The sequence below is a fragment of the Ursus arctos genome, unplaced genomic scaffold (genome assembly GCF_023065955.2).
Source record: "Ursus arctos isolate Adak ecotype North America unplaced genomic scaffold, UrsArc2.0 scaffold_34, whole genome shotgun sequence".
In the NCBI taxonomy this organism is placed as follows: domain Eukaryota; kingdom Metazoa; phylum Chordata; class Mammalia; order Carnivora; family Ursidae; genus Ursus; species Ursus arctos.
In genome coordinates this window covers 2,487,945-2,508,039 of record NW_026623030.1, presented here as the reverse complement: position 1 = coordinate 2,508,039, position 20,095 = coordinate 2,487,945, and the positions used below count along the sequence as shown (strand labels likewise).

The window sequence follows — 20,095 nt, the reverse complement described above, 5'->3', positions numbered from 1 at the left end:
GTCTAGCCTCCTTTTCATACTTCAACATCTGAAATCTGAAGTTCTCATCCCTCCTTAAAATTTTTTTTCAGTTGAAAACCATTATTACCAACATTTACTTTCTTTGCAAAGAGCTTTCTTACTGTGTGGAAAATGTTATGTTCTTGTGGATGCATTTTCAGTTGGACTTGTGTTAGGAAATGACCGGCCAGGTGGCATGCTCTGGGGGATTCTGGGGCGATAAGGAACAGGCCTGAGACTGAGGCTCAGTAGGTGAGTCCAGGGGGTGATGACCTGTAAGGGCCCTGTAGGGCTCTAGCCTCCCCATTATTTTTATCTAACTATCTGTCTACCTATCTATTTATTACTGAGATATAATTGATTTGATACATTTATATATTGTAATATGAGCTAACACTCTATTATGTCACCTCATTATCATTTCTTTTTTTGTAAGGAGAATAAGATCTAGTCTCTTAGCAACTTGGAAATTGTAATACAGTTGTTGTCTATATTGTTGACAACTAATGTCGTTGACTAATAATCATTATGTCGTGATAACTCTCCACAACTTATTTAACTCCTAGCTGCAAGTTCGTACCCTTACACAGTTTTCCAGTTTCCCCACCGCCCAGCCCCTGGTAACCGCCATTCTGCTTTGCCTCTATGAGTTTGGCTTTTTTTAGATTTCACAAATAAGTGTGATCACACCGTATTTGTCTTTCTTTCTTTGACTTATCTCACTCAGCATAGTGCCCTCAAGGTCCATTCAGGTTTTCACAAGTGGCAGGATTTCCTTCTTTCTCTTGGCTGCATAGTATCCCACTGTGTATACGCCACGTGTTCTTCATCTGTTCATCCCTTGACGCACACCTACTTGTTTCCATGTCCTGGCTATTGTGAATAATGCTGCAATCGATGTGGGGGTGCAACTATCTCTTTCATATCCGGTTTGCATTTCCTTTGGCTATATGCCCAGAAGCGGGATTGGTGGGTCTCTCCCCATCATTTTAAAGATGGAGAAACTGAGGCCCAGAGCCTGGAAGAAATGCATTCAGGGAATGTGGTGCATTGTGCTGGCAGGAGCAGGAAGACGGAGGCCGCCAAATCACAGGGAGTGCAATCTGAGCGAACCACAAAATGCTACACACAGCCCTGAGGCTGTGCCGCTTGCGGGCATCAGGATCTCTGGAGTGTTCTTAGGAACAGGGACTCTGGAGCCAGACTTTCTGGGTCCATAATCACCCCTTTTCTCAATCTCGACATCTCTAAAATGGAGATGACAGGAAATTCTGACAGCGTGGATGAACCTTGAAGACACCGTGGTAAGTGAAATAAGATAGTCACAAGGGACTGGGGACCCTCGGCGGGACCCTTGGAGGGGCGACCATAGTGTCACCACCCCGCCTTCTGGGCCCTGCGCTCTCGGTCCCAGCCCCTCAGACACACCCCTGGCCGCTCCAGCGATTGGACCAAAGTGCCGGGGTGCCGGGAGCCACCCAATGCGGAGCGGAGGCTGGTGGGGCGTGGCCCCAGGACCGAGGGCGTTCCTGGCTGCGCTCGGGTTTGCGGAGTCCCCGGTGTAGGGAGTCCGGTCTTCCCGCCTGTGCCATGGGCCTGGAGCTTTACCTGGACCTGCTGTCCCAGCCCTGCCGTGCCGTCTACATCTTTGCCAAGAAGAACCGCATTCCCTTCGAGCTGCGCCCGGTGAACCTGCTGAAAGGTGGGCCCAGGCTTGGGTTTGGGAACCAAGAGATCGGGGGGCGGGGGGGGGGGGACGGACGGGGAGGCCAAATACTGCTTAAGAGGACGCCTGGCGCCGACCCCTTCTTGGGGCCATTGCTGAAAAAGGTGAGCCACCGCGGAGATCCGAGAGTCGGGCAATCCCCCAAAATCTGCTCGGTCCCGAGGGATAGACGATGGGGCTCGGCGGAGGCCGAATGAAGGGGTGGGGAGCTTGAGAAAAAAGAGACCTAGAGAACAAAATCAGGGTGCACCTGGACATAGGGAGACAGGACCTCCAGAAAAGAGATGGGGGCAGGAGGTGGGGGGTTACGGGATGAGCACAGAGACAGGGGCAGGGCGGAGGCCCTCCTTTGTGGCCCCCAACTGCTGAAACTTGGCCACAGCAGTCACTAGGGTCCCGACTTTCCAGCCCTGCGCTATGCATTGGCCAGGTCTGCATTGGGGGGGTCCCCCTCTGTCCCTCCTTCTTCTCTGTCGCCTTCTCCTGCTTTACCTTGTACTCCGCCTTCTCACTGGGTACATACTCCCAGGGGGTATGCTGGGAGCCCGAGGGGGACTGCAGGGGAGGCTGCCCGAGCTTGGTGAGCCCTGCACTCTGAGCTGGAGGGTTTGTTTCTCTGGCACGCTCCCAAGGCTCCAAGGACACAGCTGGCAGTTAGGGGGTAAGAGGAAAGCAGAACTGAGGTATTGCCCAGTGGGCAAGTAGGGTAACTCTACCTGGCTGAGCCTCCCCCTGCCACCCCTCCATCACTTCACCACCGTTGGGCCCTTGCCTGCCTCTGCCTTTGTACTGGCCTGTCCCTCTGCCTGAATCGTCCTCTTCTCCCAGACTTCTGGGGGGATTTCCCACGGGTACCTCTGCAGAGTACAGGGGAGAGGGCATGGGGACAAAGGAACATCCCAGCCAGGCTGTTAAATAAAGAGAGCAGAGCAGTGTGTTTCACTAGGAGAGCAGGGCCTCTGCGTCTGGTGAAGGCATAGTCTGAAGGGAGGGAAAAGGAGGATGTGTTTATGGGATGCGTGTGTTTGAAGCTCAAGTGTTAAGGCAATCGTGTATGGCTTCGAGGAGCTTCCACCTGATCCTGGGGTAATGGGGAGCCACTGAAGGCTGTTGAGCAGGGTGGCGATAAACTTAAATGCTCTTCAAAACCATCTGCAGGAGTGAAGCCACCCCCACAAACTCAAGCAGAGGCCAGGGTCCCAGGGGACACGAAGCTGCCATAGGTGGGACAAAAATGTGACGGTTCGAGCCCCAGCAGAGCCTAAAGGCAGGGCCAGCCCTGTGTGCCGGTGGCCAGGGCAGGGTGAACAAGGGGACACAGAGGAGCTGGTAGAAGTTGTTTGCAAGTAAGTAGATAACAGAAAAAAGCCACTTCTCTGTGTTTGGTGACCTTACCTAGAGTCCACGGGGAAAGGGGCACTGTAAGAAATCAGAGCTCCGTTCGGGTGACCAGCCACCCAGCTCTGGGAGCCTGGGGCACCCTGAATGTGAACCTGTGAGGCTGGGGATGGTGCAAAGGTGGTGGGTGGGGTGTGTGCGAAGGCCTGGCTGAAGCATCATATCGTGCACCTTGGGCTGTGGGTGGAGCTTGTGCCCAATGGGACTTGGCATGGGCTGTCGCGGTCCATTTTACAATCGGGCAGAGCAGCGTCCCGCTCCTCCCAAAGCGGCCCTCACTAGCCTTTGCCATGCAGGAGAGCACCGGGGGGCTGGAGAAGAGGCATGAAATTGGGGCCCTGGCATGGTAGCGAGTGGGCACAGGCCATGCAGCGCTCAGTGTTTGCTCCCTCGCCCTTCATGATGGGTTCTCTGCAGGCCAGCACCTCAGTGATGCCTTCGCCCAGGTGAACCCCCTGAAGAAGGTGCCTGCTTTGAAGGATGGAGACTTCACCTTGGCTGAGAGGTAACTGGGGCCCTGGGGCTGCTACCAGAACTCGCTGGAACCGTCTTGTCCTAACCCTCTATTTTATTTTATTTATGTATTTATGTTAAAGAGAGAGAGAGAGAGAGTGCGAGCAGAGTGAGGGGCACAGGGAGAGGGAGAGAGAATCCACAAGCAGACTCCCCACTGAGCTCAGAGCCCTACATGGGGCTAGATCCCAGGACTCTGAGATCATGACCTGAGCCGAAACCAAGAGTCGGCTGCTTAACCGACTGAGCCGCCCAGGTGCCCCCTAGCCCTCTATTTTAGAGACAAAAAACTAAACTCCTCAGAGGTGAAGGGCCCTTAGCCCAACATCCCCTAGGGAGTCAGGGCTGGAACCCGGATCCCTGCCGGCCCGCTGGTCCAGTTCACAAGGATGCTTGGACGAGTAAGCCTCTGTTTTCCTTCTGTACCCATCCTGTGGTTGTTGGTGAGAGTAGCCGAGGGCAGGGGTGCAGGGCAGGGCAGGGCCAGCGCTCTGGCTCGAGGTGGCCCATGGGCATCTGGGCTACCCAGCGGCTCAAGTCTGGGCTGCAGCCTCGCTGGGTGGGCGTCGCCCATGGGAGGACCTCACGACGCGCCGCTGTTCTACATCACAACAGGTCCCAAGAAGTGGAAACCTCTTTAGGGAAGGTCAGAGCTTTTCCCAGTTCTTTCCCCTTTGTCACCTACATCACCCCTCCCATAGGAAGGAGAACTCGAAGCTTTAGAACTTATCTCTGGAATCGTGAGATGGATGCATCCCCCCAAGAATTCCCGACATTATGCCAGTGTCATCTTTTTCTTTTTGCTGATCTCTACTGTCCTGGGTCCCTGTGTCACCCGGTGTTTAGCAGCCGCAGTGCCTGCTAGGGACATCATACGGTTTCTGCATTTTCCTGTGTCTTTTCTCACCGTCAGGAGGTTTGTGACTGCCATGGACCTGCAGCCCTCCCCAGAGGTGGTTTGAACAATTAGCTGGGAGGAAAAGGAGCTCCAGGGTATCCTGTACAGACAAGGGAGTTGTTAAGTCCGGGCATGAATACAGGATTCCCAATACGAAACTCAGGTTTTCTGCCCTTGCTGGCTGGGGTGTGCAACTCTTGGGGTACCCCAAGTTCCTGAAGGCCTTCCTATGGCCCCAAATTCATGCATCCTCAGGGCCCTTCCAGGTCCATTCCTGTCCGAACACCATGGCAGCCTTCATAACCTAGGGCAGGAGGAGAGCTCCAGGGGCCTGGTCTGTTCTGCTGTTCCATGATCCTGCAGCAGCCCCAGTGTATCCTACAGCGTGCTTTAGGGAGCACAGAGGGATGACAGGAAACCCTTTTTAAGCAATCAGGCCATCTGAGGCTGGTCTAGATGCCAGAGGATGAGAATGGATGCAGAGTGGAAAGAACTGAGCTTTAAGCCTCAGCTTTGATGGTGTCGCCTCCAGGAAGCCCTCTGGCCCCCTGATCAGACTGTCTCTGAACGCTTGGCAGGATACTCTGCTGTGGGCTTTTGCCTGGTGGTAGCATGAGTGTGGGTGTTAGCCTCAGAAAGACTCTCAGCCCTGCCACCAAAGGCTCTGTGCCCTGGGCAAGTCCCTTCCCTATTCTAAGCCTGGCTTCCTTCTTTGCAAAATGAGGCAAATGCCTTGGCACACTGTCAGGAAGATTAAAGAAGGGACTCTGATTAAGCCCGTAGCACAGTGTCCTTCCTGCACCCTCACGTCATCCCTCCCCTGCAGTGTGGCCATCCTGCTCTACCTGACGCGCAAGTACAAAGTCCCTGACCACTGGTACCCCCAGGATGTGCAGGCCTGCGCCCGTGTGGATGAGTACCTGGCATGGCAGCACACGACCCTGCGGAGAAGCTGCCTCCGGGCTCTGTGGCATAAGGTGAGGCCCTGAGGGCACTGCCCCAGAGGGGCTAACGCACCATTGCATTCTCTTCCATTTGGTGAGTCTCTATTGACCTAACTTTGACTCTGCTAATTCTTTCTTCCGTTGTACCCACGTTGCAATTAAACCCATCTAATACAATCTTTATTTGAGACATGTATTTTTCAGTTCTAGAAATTTCCATTTGGTTCTTTTTTAAGTTTCCATTTCTGTGCTGAAATTCACCATCTGTTTACCCATTTGGTCCATCTTTTCTTCTAAATTCTTTAACATATTTATAATAGTTACTTAAAAGTCTTCGTCAGCTAATTTTCATACCTTGGTCCCCTGTGGGTCTATTTCTAGTGGCCATTTTTGTATCCTCCTGATTATGGGTCACATTTTCTTCTTCTTTTGCATGTCTTATTGTGTGCTAGACATTATGATTAAAAAAAGGTAGAGGGGCACCTGGGTGGCTCAGTCATGATCCCGAGGTCCTGGGATCAAGACCCACATCGGGCTCCTTGCTCAGCAGGGGGAGCCTGCTTCTCCCCTCCCTCTGACTGCCACTCCCCCTGCTTGTGCTCTCTCTTTCTCTCTCTGTGTCAAATAGATAAAATCTTAAAAAAAAAAGAGTCACATGCTCTTCCATCTGAGCCAGCCAGGTGCCCCTGTATGATTCCAGTTATATGAAATACCTATTTGGTTCATAAAGACAAAAAAGTAGAGGATGTCTGCCAGGGGTCAGGGGAGGAGGGAATGGGAAGTTGTTGTTTAATGGGGACAGAGTTTCAGTTTAGGATGATGAATGAGTTCTGGAGATGGATGGTGGTGTTACCTGACCCCTGAGTCTAGGTTCCTGAGTCTCAATGTCATAGAAATGAACATTGAACTTGAGAGAAAGAAAACAGGTGGAGTTTATTAGAGATAGCTTGTATAAGAGGGAGCTGACAAGAAAGAGGAGTGTTGCTACCCTCCCGGTAGTGTTTGAGGCTTATAAAGGCACTTTTCTGGGGCGCCTGGGTGGCTCAGTCGTTAAGCGTCTGCCTTCAGCTCAGGGCGTGATCCCAGTGTTCTGGGATCGAGCCCCACATCAGGCTCCTCCGCTAGGAGCCTGCTTCTCCCTCTCCCACTCCCCCTGCTTGTGTTCCCTCTCTCGCTGGCTGTCTCTGTCAAATAAATAAATAAAATCTTAAGAAAAAAAAAATAAAGGCACTTTTCCAAAGGGTGAGGGGCTGGGAATGGGGAAGCATCCTTCAGTCCCACGGTCATTATCTTGTGGGCGTCACTTTTTAGTGGACACAAGACAATCACAAGATGCTTTTCTTCATGGTTGACATTCTTTTAGGGCTCTTAGAAAATAGAAATAGTTGTGCAAGCAGGCTTTAAATTGTTACTTCTAATTTTGCCCAGATAACCATTACTCCCTCACAGCTCTTATCTCTCATTCATTCTCTTTCCCAGAAGGAGGTATTTGTCTCTAAGCCTGTGGAAATATTTAACCCTGTCTCAGACCAGTTCAGGAATTAAGTCCCTCTTGTTTCCCTATACTATCTCAGCAGTGATGCTTGTACAACAGTGTGAATGTGCTTAGTGCCATGGAACTGTACACTTAAAAATGGTTAAGATGGGACATTTTATGTTACGTGTTTCTTATCATAATTAAAAGTTAATAAAATTATTGTAACATGTTATCAATAGAAAAATCATTAATGCACTATTTTGCATTCTTTTCTTGTACTAAGTCCTCAGAATCCAATGCGTATTTTCCATGTGCAGTACATTTCAGCTAGGACTGGCCATTTCAGCTAGTGGCTAGTGGCTACCTTATCAGACAGCAGAGGGTTAGGCTTTTTTTCTTTTTCTTTTATTGTTCTTTCTTTTCTTTTCTATTTTTAAAAGTTCTATAACTCTTTGATGGCTTTAAAGAAAGATAAGACTTATTTTCTCCCCACCATTGTTATGATGGGAGCTATGGTTTTTGTGACGTTGATGTCCTAATCAGAAGTGGGATTCCTCGTTTTTTAAAGTGTATGGCTGACTGTGGGTCATGGGCTTTATTTCTCTGTCTCCTGTCATTTCTTATATAAAACAGAAACAGAGGACAAAAGTTCAAAAGACCTCTTTGTTGCCCTCACTCCTTCCTGAGAGGCCATTCTGCTCTGGGATCTGGCGGGAGTCCTTCCAGCTCACGATTTTATACATTATTACACTTAGGTGTCATCATAAGCAAAATAAAGTTTTGCTTGAGTGTTTAAAATTTTATGTAAATGCTCTCATATCACTCTGCAATGTGAAGTTTTCTGTATTGCCATGAGTGGATCTAATTTATCCATTTTAACTACTCTATAGTAATCCATTATATAAGTAAATCAGAATGTATTTATTAGCCTATTATGATCTTTTATATTTAAAGAGGAACAAAACCACTCTTTAAAACCCTAAGAATTTTGGGGCGCCTGGGTGGCTCAGCTGTTAAGCGCCTGCCTTCGGCTCAGGTCGTGATCCCAGAGTCCTGGGATCGAGCCCTGCATCGGGCTCCTTGCTCAGCAGGAAGCCTGCTTCTCCCTCTCCCACTCCCCTTGCTTGTGTTCCCTTTCTCGCTGTCTCTCTCTGTCAAATAAATAAATAAATAAAATCTTTAAAAAAATAAAAAAATAAAACCCTAAGAATTTTGGATCAATCAAATCAGAACAGAAGGGAAATGCTGACAATCTCTTGCAGGGGCAAGGTCGATAAAAAATGAGGGAGGAGGGCTAGGTTCTGCAGACTGAGAGCCCACTGTGCCCTCCCTGAAGGAGTGCCTTCTCCCCAACATCAACCTTAGATACTGAGCAGGGATACCCTGTGGCCAGCACCCTTTACATGAAAAAGAAGCTGGAGGGACGCCTGGGTGGCTCAGTATGTCAAGTGTCTGCCTTTGGCTCAGGTCATGATCTCAGGGTCCCGGGATTGAGCCCTGCGTTGGGCTCCCTGCTCAGAGGGGAGTCTGCTTCTCCCTCTGCCCTTCCACCCACTTGTGCTTGCTCTCTCTCTCTCTCTCTCAAATAAATAAATAAAATCTTAAAAAAGAATGAAAGAAAAAGAAGCTGGAAATCTGGACTCTTATATGAAATGCCCCCATTTTTAAATATCAGCAACTGATCCATATTTTTATTTTTATTATTATTTTTTTTTTTAGAAGGACAGAGAGAGAATCTTAAGCAGGCTCCATGCCCAGTGTGCAGCCTGTTGGGCTCAATCCCAGGATCCTGAGAATACGACCTGAGCTGAAATCAAGAGTTGGATCCAGGCACCCCCTGATCCCTATTTTTAAAAACTCTGTAGCCAAAGGAATGTCCTTAGCTCAGGGCTGGCCTCCAGGGCACCAGTGGGCAACTGCTGATTCTGTCTGCCTTGTATGGGGGGGGAAACTGAAGCCAAGACTCATGTGCAATCTTAGTCCTGTTAACCCGAATCCCAGGCTCCCCCAAGCAACTCTGCCAGACGAAGCATGAAGCATTCTTCCCTTGCTCCCCATCCACTGTATCTCCTGACAGCTTTGCCAACCACGAGGCTGTTGATGGCTTTCCCCTAAAACACCTTCCTCCCAGAATCCTGGGCATCACTCTTTCCTGGCCCTCCTCCTTAGTTCCTGATAGCTTGTTGTCAGAAGACGTCTGTTCTACTCTTGGATTAGTCTTTTCTTGGCTGTGCCATCCCGGGCAACTGACTGTCTCTCTCCGGGCCCCACTTTTCCATTTATAAGAGGAGTCATGTACTAATATTCCTATATTATAGATGAGGAAATTGAGGCTCAGAGGGTTCGGATATTTTGCTTTAGGTCACATGCTTTGTAAGTGGCAGAGTGGAAACCTTACAAGCTCATCCTCCTAATTATTTATACAGTAAGAAGTACTGACTTTACATTGAGGGGCAGAGAGGTTATAACATAGACTGTCCCTAGGCTAGCCGCCTACTTCCAAAGTATAAAACCCATTGTTCAGGTCCCCTCTGAGTCATTCTCAAAGGGGTTTGAGTCCTCCTATCAGATGCCCCCAAGGCTCAGCCATCAGAGATCACAGAACCAGGAATATTTCTGGGAAAGGTGGTCCTTTGGGAATTTCCCTGCAGACCTGTCCTGGCCTTAGAAGAAAGGTGCATGGAACCAGAAAGCAGCTCAAACTGGGGTGGGGGAGGCACACTTGCCTTCCTGCCCCAGAGGCTGGGCTGGCCCCTAACCTTCTACTTTGCTCCCCACCTCCCAGGTGATGTTCCCTGTTTTCCTGGGTGAACCAGTATCTCCTGAGATACTGGCAGCCACGCTGGCTGAGTTGGATGTGACCGTGCAGTTGCTTGAGGACAATTTCCTCCAGAACAAGGCCTTTCTCACCGGGCCTCACATCTCGCTGGCTGATTTGGTGGCCATCACAGAGCTGATGCATGTGAGTGCTGTGGACAGGGTGGCCTGCTAGGCAGGGAGGGCCCTGGGTAGTCGCTGAAGTCTTGCTCATGCTGCCACCACCTGGCCATGAGCCAGGCTTATGTGTGGAAGCCCCTTCTGCAGCTCTTGGACCCCCAAACCGGGCAGATGCTGCCATCCTTGACCTTACCCATCCACCCCCATCCTGTTCCCTTTCTCCCTGCAGCCTGTGGGCGCTGGCTGCCAGGTCTTCGAAGGTCGACCCAAGCTGGCTGCATGGCACCAGCGTGTGGAGGCCGCAGTGGGGGAGGATCTCTTCCGGGAGGCCCATGAGGTCATCCTGAAGGCCAAGGACTCTCCACCTGCAGACCCCACCGTAAAGCAGAAGCTGATGCCTCTGGTGCTGGCCATGATCCAGTGAGCTGGGGAGCCCAGTCCCTGCACTTGCCCTTGGCAGTTCACAAAGCACCTTCATTTCCAGTGTCCCAGGGGAGGCAGGCTCGGAGGGCAGGAGTGATTTGCCTGAGTCCCATTGCACCTGTGCTGCCCAGGTCAGGTCCCTACACCCACACCATCTTGCACAGCTGCCTAAAAGCCACAATGAGAATGGAATAGCCAGATCTTATCTCCTTTAATCACTGCATCTCATTTTCAGTTTGGGAAATAAACCGGGGCTAAGCCTGAAATACGCTTCTAACTTGGACGTGTGATTTGTTTTGCCTTCTGTCTTGGCTCTGGTCGTGGTCTCTATCCGTAAGACAACCCCCCTTCGGAGGCCCTATGGGTCAGCTTCCCCATGATGGTTGCCAAGAGTGAAATTAACAAATGCCGTCTACTCTTCTAATTCTTGGAGAAAGTGGTTTATCAGACAGCATAGGGATCAGCAGGCATCCCATATGTGGTGACTATAGGCATGATGATCAATCAGTTGGCTGGGCCAGCCTCCCAGACATGGCCCTTTGGCATCAAGTACTGTAGCTCAGGAGCCCTGCATCTGTTCTGCCGAATTGGTCAGGAGGGCCAGATCCAAACAGCAGCTCTCCTGGTCAGGAATCAGTCATGCAGGCCTTAAAGGCCACGCCTGTGATCCGTAGACCATAAATAGGCATAATGTGCTCAGACTGCATTGCTTTATTTCTTTATATTTTATTTTAAGGAGGCTCCACACCCACTGTGGGGCTTGAAGTCATGACCCCGAGATTAAGGGTTGCATGCTCTACTGACTGAGCCAGCCCAGACACCCCACCAGACTGTATTTTAAAATAATATTCTGCCTCTTTTGGCTGGGGGGGAGGGCGCGGGGCTTGGACTTGAGGGTAGCCAAAGAGGAAGCAGGGAAATTGGATATTATAGTAATCCTGCCAAAGGTAATTTGTGCAGGAGGGCAGGGCAATGAAAGGAATGGAGAACATGGCCCCTCCCAGCCTGGAGAGGGCTCCAGGACTAGCCCAGAAAGGCAGTCTCCTGAGGGGATAGGTCTTACTTAAATTTTCCGATCACGTCCTCTTGCCAAGGTGTTTTCTCTGAATCTTGGCTTTGGGGGCAGGGTCTTTTTACCCCAGAAGCCTCTCTTAGCGAATGGGGGCTCATAGCCACAGACCTCAGGGGCCAGACAGTGTCAGTTGGTGGGACTTGGCCCTGCAAAGGAAGTGGGGAAATTTCAGGCCCCCCTTCAAACCTCTGGATGGGCCTGCCTTTTGCTAGAAGGATTAGCTGGAGTGTAAAGAGTTTGACCCCAGGGATTAGTGAGGCGTGGTTCATTCCTTCCCTGGAGTGTGCGCCCGGCCTCTGCAAGGAGCTGGGGTCCAGAAACCTCCCCAGCCTCCATCCTGGGCCCTCTGCCTCACTTTGTATTCCTGGGGACTCAGAAGCCCCTCCTCTTTCAGTCCCCTCCTTGAGTTTGGGGAGGTGGCTTGGGCCAACTGAAGGCAAGCGAGCCCTTTCGATCCTAAAGTCTGTGCTGGACGCGTCCTTGGCGTCCCGTTCCCATTACCATCCTCCACTGCACCTTTGACAAAGGTAGACATTGAGGTCTGGGGAAGGGGTCAGCCAGAGGCCAAACATTTCAGCGCCCTCTCCACCTAGAGAACTGCAGCCAGGATTCCAGGGACAGGAAAGAGGGAGAGTTGGGGAGCCGCTGATTGGCCCAAAGCGCTCCAGAGCCATCCAATGGGCGGGGGAGGGTGTGGCGGGGCTCACACGCCCCCACCCCAACCCCTCTACCCCGGGCTGCGCTCCGCTGTAGGCCCGGTGGCCTGGCCGTTTCTGCCAGCCGTTCCTGTTCCCAGTCTCATACTCTGGGCGCGACCCCGGGGACGGTCCGCTGCTCCCGCCATGGGCCTGGAGCTCTACCTGGACCTGCTGTCCCAGCCTTGCCGCGCCGTCTACATCTTCGCCAAGAGGAACGGCATTCCCTTCGAGCTGCGGCCGGTGGAGCTGCTCAAAGGTGGGCCGGGCAGGGAGGCGGGCCCTGCGGTCCGGGCGCCTGGGTGCGGACGGAGCACCCAGCGCTGCAGCCCGGCTGGAAGAGACGCTCTCCGGGACGGAAACTGTGTGATCAGTCATCGGTTGTGCCTTTTTCAAGAGCCCCGATCTTTGCCTAATGAATATGAAACATTTTCCAAAATACAGATTGAGAGGGGCAGAGCAGAGAGAGAGCAGTGGGGGGCGTAGGAGGCGGGAAGGGGCGGGGTGTGGGGAAGTAGGGTGAGTGCCCCAGGAGCTCCACACCCGGGCTTGGAGAAAACAAGGAAAGTGCCTCATCATTTCTGAACTGGAGTAGCCTGCATCTCTTGAATTTCTACAGCTGCCAGAAGGAGAAGGCTGTTTCACCTGGACCTGGTTTCCTCTTTACTTCCACCTATCCCTGCTTACATCCCCTCCACATTTACCGCATCCAGTGGAGGGGCAGGGCTGTAATTGCACAGTGGGACAATTGCACAGCGGGCCTCCCTTTGGGCAGGCCAGGAGGGAGATCTCTTCTTGGCTGATCCTGCCCACCTTCTGTCTTTGGTGCCCCCAGCTTGGGCCACCAACTGCTACGCTGCCACCTAAGGGCTCCACCTTTCCAGCCCTTCTTGGGATAGGGGCTGGGCACAGAGGCATTTTCTGGAAAGAGGATGGGTGGGGGTGAGTCTCTTCACCCAGGAGAAGGGGCCAAGAGGCCCATAGGTTTGGGCCTATGGCCACGTTGGAGCCTGGTTCCACGGAGGCCCTCTGACTCCACACACAGTCATTATTGTATCCTCTAGCACTGGCCCAGCTCAAGGAATGCAGAAATGAGTCAGACCTGCGAACACCCATTGGGGAAGGGGCTTTGAGGGTTTGGCATGGGACAGCAAGAAGAGCTGAGCTGCTAGAGGCTGGGCGACTGAAGAGGGCAGGAGCTCCTGGAGAGAATGAGGCTGGACTGAGGGCTGGGGACAGGCCACCCAGCCAGCATAGGGAGATGCATGGTAGGGGCAAGCCTACAGCCCAGGGAGGAGACTGGAGTGTCAGACATATGGATGGAATTGGCTGGGGCTGGGGGTGGGGGTGACTTACAGCTGCAGGGACTCGCCCTCCCTTCATGGCCGAGCTGAGATGCTTCTTGGCCCAGGTTCCCAGGGAGGTGGACGCAGGAAGGGTGGGCCTCTGGTGGGGTTAGGGTCTGTGATCTGGTGACCAGCAGAGTGGACTCCTTCCTGTTGCCCACCTGGATGTTGGGGTGGGGGTTGGGGAGAGGCCTCGAGGGGGGGTGGCTCAGAGTTCTCCTCACCCGCCTCACTGGTCTCTCCCACAGGCCAGCACCACAGCGATGCTTTTGCCCAGGTGAATCGCCTGAAGAAGGTGCCAGCCTTGAAGGACGGGGACTTCACTTTGGCTGAGAGGTATCAGGTCCCCGGGCTGCTACCCAGGCCCTGTGAGGCCAGTCAGCCATCGGTATCTCTACTGTCGCTGGTTTGGATCACAGCTTGTGTGCCCTGAGCACCTGTGCCAGCCCCAGCAGGCAGAGGAGCCGGAGGCTGGCAGGGGCTGCTGAAGTCATGGCATCCCCCTGCCTCCCTTCCCCCGCTCCGGGGCATTGTACAAAGGAGGAAACTGAAGCCAGGAGAGGCGAGGGCCTTGCGCAAGGTCACAAGGCCCAGCCTGTTTCCAGGCCTCGTCTCTGCCAACCCGGCCCCCAGATGGAAGGAGAGCGGAGAGCTAAATATTGAGGAGTAGCTGTACCATGCTCTTTAGAGCCAGCACTTCTGCAAATCTTGGGGGCACGTACTATTGCCCTGGGAGTCAAGAGAGCGCCCAGAGAGCTTCATGGCTATTTGCTGAGCACCCACCAGGGCCAGGAACCATCTAGGCTGTGGGGCCAAAGCAGTGAACAGTTCTAAGCCCTTGGCCTCATGGAGCTCATATTCTAGAAGAGGGGAGCTGCTAATCTCTGTAAGGTGTAACCCACCAGGTGGTGATGAGTGCTATGGAGAAAATAAATAGGGTAAGGGGGGGTGTGATTTTGAGTAGGATGTTGAGTGAAGGGCCCCTTGAGAAGGAGGCGTCTGAGCAGAGACCTACAGGAACAGAGGTGCAAGGTATTGGTAAGAGTGTTCTGGCTGGAGGGAATAGCAAAGCCAAAGGCTATGAAGTGTGACAATGCTTGGGGGGACAGGTTGAAGAGGCAAGGCATCCAGCATGGCTGGGGTGAGGTCGGAGAGTAGCATGTGGGGCCAGGAGGACTTTGGCTTTTATTATAGGTAAGATGGGGCCATTGCAGGAGTTAAAGCAGAGAAGAGCTGAGACCCAACTTAGGTTTTAAAGCATCCCTCTGGGGTGAGAAGGTACTGTGCTAATCCAGGAGAGAAGGACTGGGGCCCCAGACCAAGGTGGTGGTACAGGGAGATGCAGTGGTCAAGCCCAGCAGGGTGCTGAGGAGCTGGAGGTTGGCGGGAGAGATGAGAGCCCAGGCCAGCTTCTAGGCTGGTGGCTAAATAGGCATATCCTTTACTGAGGCCACATAGTACCTCTGTGGTAGAGCCAGATTCACGTTCCACTTGGCTTCAGAACCTCCAGTCGTTGGACAGTCCAACATCCACGGAGGCATGGTGCTCCGGCCAGACATGGCTGAGGGAGTGGGGAGGGGAGGAGGTCAGAGAGGGCTTCCTCGGGAAGGAGGCTGGAGGCTTTGGGCAGGTAGAGAGGAGATGGGACAGGGTGGGAAACAGTGACCCATTCACCTGGGAGGCCTTGTCCCAGCCCCAGGGAGCGTGACGGGACAGCTGGCCTTGCTCTTGTCAAGACCATGCATTGGATATGGTGGGGAGTGCTGAGTTGCTCTTGTCTTTCGGGAACCATCTTGGGGCCCCCTTCCTCCTGGAAGCTTTCTCTGAGTGCCCCATCACTGTCCTTCTGAAATCTCAAGACATTTTGTTTTTCACTTGGTGCCCTTAGTTCAGATGATACGATGACCCAGTGTCGAGCTGTGTGACGCTAGGCAGTACATTCCTACTCTGCATCATGGTGCGGAGAGAGTGAAAGCCTCCGTGTGGACGGAAAGTGACTAGTACATGTTCCTCACCCCCTCCGTGTCCCCCAGTGTGGCCATCCTGTTGTATCTGAGTCGCAAGTATGAGGTCCCCGACCACTGGTACCCCCAGGACCTGCAGGCCTGTGCCCGTGTGGACGAGTACCTAGCTTGGCAGCACACAGCCCTGCGGAGTAGCTGCACCCGAGCCATGTGGCAGAAGGTGAGCTATGGCAGGACGGGGACCCTGCTAGGATGCTCAAGGGACAGTGCTTTCTGTTTAAAAAATTCTGTGCAGGCGCCTGGGTGGCTCAGTTGCTTAAGTGTCTGCCTTTGGCTCAGGTCATGATCCCGGAGTCCTGAGCTCGAGCCCCACATTGGACTCCCTGCTCAGTGGGGAGTCTGCTTCTCCCTCTCCCTCTGCCCCTCCCCCTTCTCTCTCTCTCTCTCACTTTCTCTCTCTCAAATAAATAAATAAAATCTTAAAAAAAAAATTCCATTCAGACCTGAGGCCTTAGAACACCAAATTCTAGAATGCCAGAGACTCCCTAGTCCAACCAACTTGTTTCCCAGAGGGTAAACCAAGGCAGAGCCAGGGAGTGACTTCCCCCAATGTGCCCTGATTCCTGAGCTGCTGGGAATCAATCCTTTTGCAGGCTCCAGACTGTGGAAACATTACCTTTGGGGAAAGAAAAAAACCCAGATGCTCTGGCTACGTGACATACTTTTCAGATAGAGAAGTGTTAAGTGAAAAATCTCAAACTAGGAGGAAATGAGGAGACATTTCAATAATGTTGTTCTGATTTCTGGGTATTCAAGGATTTCTAAGCCTAAAAACACTTAAAGACTTAAAGAAAAGCCTAACAGATTTTTCACATGCAATGACATTTTGTGTAAGGAGGAAAGGATTAAACTTAAAACAAGCAAAAAACTGGCAAAGACTTGTTAGAGGTTACATTTTGGGCACCTGGGTGGCTCGGTCAAGTGTCAGCCTCTTGCTTTCAGCTCAGGTCATGATCTCGGGGTCGTGGGATCAAGCCCTGGGTCAGGCTTTGCACTGAGCATGGAGTCTGCCTGTCCCTCTCCCTCTGCTCCTCCCGCTGCTTGTGCTCTCTCTCTCTCTAAAATAAATAAATAAAAGCTTTAAAAAGAAAAAGGCAAAGGAAAAGGGGTGCCTGGGTGGCTCAGTCAGTTAAGCGTCTGCCTTTGGCTCAGGTCATGATCTCGGGGTCCTGGGATCGAGCCTTGTGCCAGACTCTCTGCTTAGTGGGAAGTCTGCTTCTTCCTCTTCCTCTCCCTCTGTGCTCTCGCTCTCTCTCTCAAATAAATAAAATCTTTTTTTTTTAAAGAGTCATTTGAGAGAGAGAGAGAGCACATGTGCATGCACATGTGTGCTCGTGAGCTGGGTGGGGGGCGCCGAGAGGGGGGGCAGAGGGAGAGAATCTCCTGTAGACTCCCTCCTGAGTGGGGAGTCTGACTGACTGGGCTCCCTCTCACCACCCTGAGATCATGACCTGAGCCCAAATCAAGAGTTGGATGCTTAACTGAGCCACCCAGGTGCCCTGACAGAAGTGACATTCTTAATATTTAAGCTGCTCTCAGAAAGCCGTCAAACAGACACAGGAGAAAAGTGGGCACAGGAAACCAGTGGAGATTTACTTGAAGGACAGAGAGAAATGGTCGTTAAGTGGATGAAAATACATTTAACCTAAGTAAGAATCAAGTAAATGCACATTAAAACAGCACACATGTCCCATTTTTACCCATCAGACGAACGGCTGTATCTAAGATGTGTGCTCTGAATTGTTATTTGCAGGGAATTACAAGGGGCTTGGCACACAGCGGCTGCCCTGTGCGCTTGAGGGAGCATGAGACGGGCGTGCTCATACTCTGCGTATACAATAACACTGTTCTGAAGGGGCTTTGGGCAAAATGCAGGTTTCTATAACCTTAGAGGTGCCTTCCTTGAGCCTCTCGGGGCTGGAAGAGGAGCCCCTTCAAGCTGGTAGGGGCAGGAGCCTGGTGGGTTTGAAGGCAGAATGGAGAGAAGTCAAATAGAGTGAGTATAGACCTTAGCTACTCAAAGTGTGCTCCAGGGACCAGGAGCATCGGACCACCTGGGAACTTGGAAATACAGTCTCAGGTACCACCCAGGCATACAGATTAGGAATGCACACTTTAGCCAGATCCCAGAGGGACTCACATGCATCATCCCATTTGAGAAGCCTGGGGTGGAGGAGGAGGTGGGGAGTGGGGAGAGGGTGACTGCTGCACTGAGGAGGGGCCTTGTGTTGTGGTTTTCATGGTGAGGGTAGCGGGGAGCCACAGAAGACTTTATGCAGGGGGTGATATGGCCAGACTGGGACTGCAGAAGTTCCCCGCACTGGCTGCCTTACATGAGGACCTAAGGAGAGGTAGAGGCTGTCCATGTTGGAGTAGAAGATGATGCCTGGGTGGAAGGAGTGGGTCGGAGTGAGGAGAAATTTGAAGGCCTGGTGATAGATTGGAAGGGAACAGGAACTAGGCTAGGCTTTGGGCAGACCCTGAGCCCTCTCTCTGCTTGCCCATCCACCAGATGATGTTCCCAGTGTTCCTGGGTGAACAGGTGCCCCCTGAGACCTTGGCATCCACTCTGGCTGAGCTGGACAGGTGCCTGCAGCTGCTTGAGGACAAGTTCCTGAAGGACCAGGACTTCGTTGCTGGACCTCACATCTCAGTGGCTGACTTGGTGGCCATCACAGAGCTGATGCATGTGAGTGCCATAGGGTAGGGTGGTCCAATGGGCAGTGGGGTGTCCTGGGAGGGAGCCAATGTACCAGCTCACACTGCCCTTTCTGGCTGTTGGACCCTGGGCAAGTCACTTCCTTCTCTGAGCCTCAGTGTTCTCATCTGTAAAATGGGGCTTCAGACCCTATCCTACAGCAATATTGAGAAGCTTCCCAGCGTCTCCTGGGAGAGAACCTCCAGCCTGTTACACGTGTGGCCAAGGAGGGAAAATCCACCCTGGGGAATTCCTCAATCAGGTCATCCTGCCTTATCCTTGACCATGCCTATGCCCTCCACTTGGCTCCCTCTCCCCATAGCCTGTCAGTGCCGGCTGCCAAGTTTTCAAAAGCCGACCCAAGCTGGCTGCATGGCGCCAACGTGTGGAGGCCGAGGTGGGGAAAGATCTCTTTCAGGAGGCCCATGCAGCTGTCATGAAGGTCAAGGACTTGCCTCCAGCTGACCCCGCCATAAAGGAGAAGCTGAAGTCCTCCGTGCAGGTTTTGTTGCAGTGAGTGGAAGGCCAGCCCTACAGAGATGGTAGAGACTCTGTTGTCAAAATGAAGAGGTGGAGTGGCCCCTCCTAGGCTGTGAGCAAGACACACTGTCCAGTCTCTGGTCCCCGGTTCCCTCCAGGCATCAGGTCTTCGTTCCTTCTTTTGTCTGTCTCCACACTCCACTCCTGCCTCTTCCACTCTGACTTCATGTGACCCCTGGAAAGAGCTTAGTAAACACATATTTGATCCTGTCCCTCCTGTGTTTGAAACTTTCCATGGTGCTGAACTGCTTTGAGGTTAAAGTAGGAATCACTGAATTTTGCCTTCAAGGCCTTGCCCACCGCTCCAGGGCACCCCCTTCTGTTTGCACACAATAGCCCATCATTTTTAGACCCCTTCTCCCAGCTCCCACCTCCACCTCCTGGCCTTGGCTCAGGCTGTTTCCGTTGCTAATAGGGCCCCTCCTCATCTTTGCTCAGTGCCCCTTCTGGTCTTTAGGCATTTGTCACTGTTTCACTTCTCCAGGGAGGCTTCCCTGACTTCCCTAGCCCCATGCCAAGTCAGATGACACCCCCCCACCCCCCCACCCCCACCCCGCTCCTCAGCCCCAGTGCTTCCCTCCCTCAGCTCTGGAACAAAGCTGGTTCAACACCCCGTGGGCTGAGCACGTGTCACAGATAGGGGTTGCGCTGGTGAAGAGATGTCTGAATCAGGCATGGCCTTGGTCTCTTAGGTCTCTGTCCTCCCTCTGGGGTGATGCTGTCTTCCACAGGGGTTGGGTGCAGGGCTGGTTCATGAACCTCCAGTCCCAGATTAGTTCCTGGCCCTCTGGGTGCTGCTGAGAGGCCTTGCTCTCCCAAGCCTACTCAGAACCCCAGCCATTGTTTTATCTGTGCCCCACCCTGGGTCCCAGATTTGCCACCTGTCCCTGTCCTTTCTCCTCAAGATTGTTACAATCTACCTATCTTGTGTCCTAGACCCTCTGATATCTTAGTCATCCGATAAACTGCTAATGGGACAGGGTCATGAACAGGGCCTCTCGGCCTGCCTGCCTTCCCATGGAGGTTTTTTTTCTTTTTTTTTCTTTTTTTTAAAGATTTTATTTTTAAGTAATCTCTACACCCAACTATGGGGCTCAAACCTGCAACCCTGAGATCAAGAGTTGCAAGCTCTACCAGCTGAGCCAGCCAGGTGCCCCAAGACTCCTCTAATATGCACACTCATAAAGAATTTTAGAAGTGTAATTGAAATTATTCATATACACCCACACAATTTCAATTGTATTTTCATTTACAAGTCAAACAACTTTGCAATACTGATGAGAGTACCATGTTTAGCCACATGAACAAGATTTCCATTTTTTTAAAAAAAGATTTTATTTATTTATTTGACTGAGAGAGAGACAGCCAGCGAGAGAGGGAACACAAGTAGGGGGAGTGGGAGAG

The 20,095-nt window shown here is 52.2% G+C and overlaps 2 protein-coding genes across 2 annotated transcripts; both read left to right on the top strand.

Moving 5' to 3' along the window:
• The first annotated feature begins 1,519 nt into the window (after window positions 1-1,519).
• Window positions 1,520-10,593, top strand: LOC113247025 (glutathione S-transferase theta-1). The gene is made up of 5 exons (XM_026487831.3): window positions 1,520-1,702; window positions 3,542-3,629; window positions 5,362-5,512; window positions 9,742-9,918; window positions 10,123-10,593. Exons 1-5 carry the CDS (start codon window positions 1,591-1,593, stop codon window positions 10,315-10,317), a joined length of 723 nt encoding a protein of 240 aa, XP_026343616.1. The 5' UTR covers window positions 1,520-1,590; the 3' UTR covers window positions 10,318-10,593.
• Window positions 10,594-12,097: 1,504 nt separating this feature from the next.
• On the top strand, window positions 12,098-18,903 carry LOC113247021 (glutathione S-transferase theta-3-like). The gene is made up of 5 exons (XM_026487826.4): window positions 12,098-12,342; window positions 13,678-13,765; window positions 15,463-15,613; window positions 17,966-18,142; window positions 18,474-18,903. Exons 1-5 carry the CDS (start codon window positions 12,231-12,233, stop codon window positions 18,666-18,668), a joined length of 723 nt encoding a protein of 240 aa, XP_026343611.1. The 5' UTR covers window positions 12,098-12,230; the 3' UTR covers window positions 18,669-18,903.
• Window positions 18,904-20,095: the final 1,192 nt, after the last annotated feature.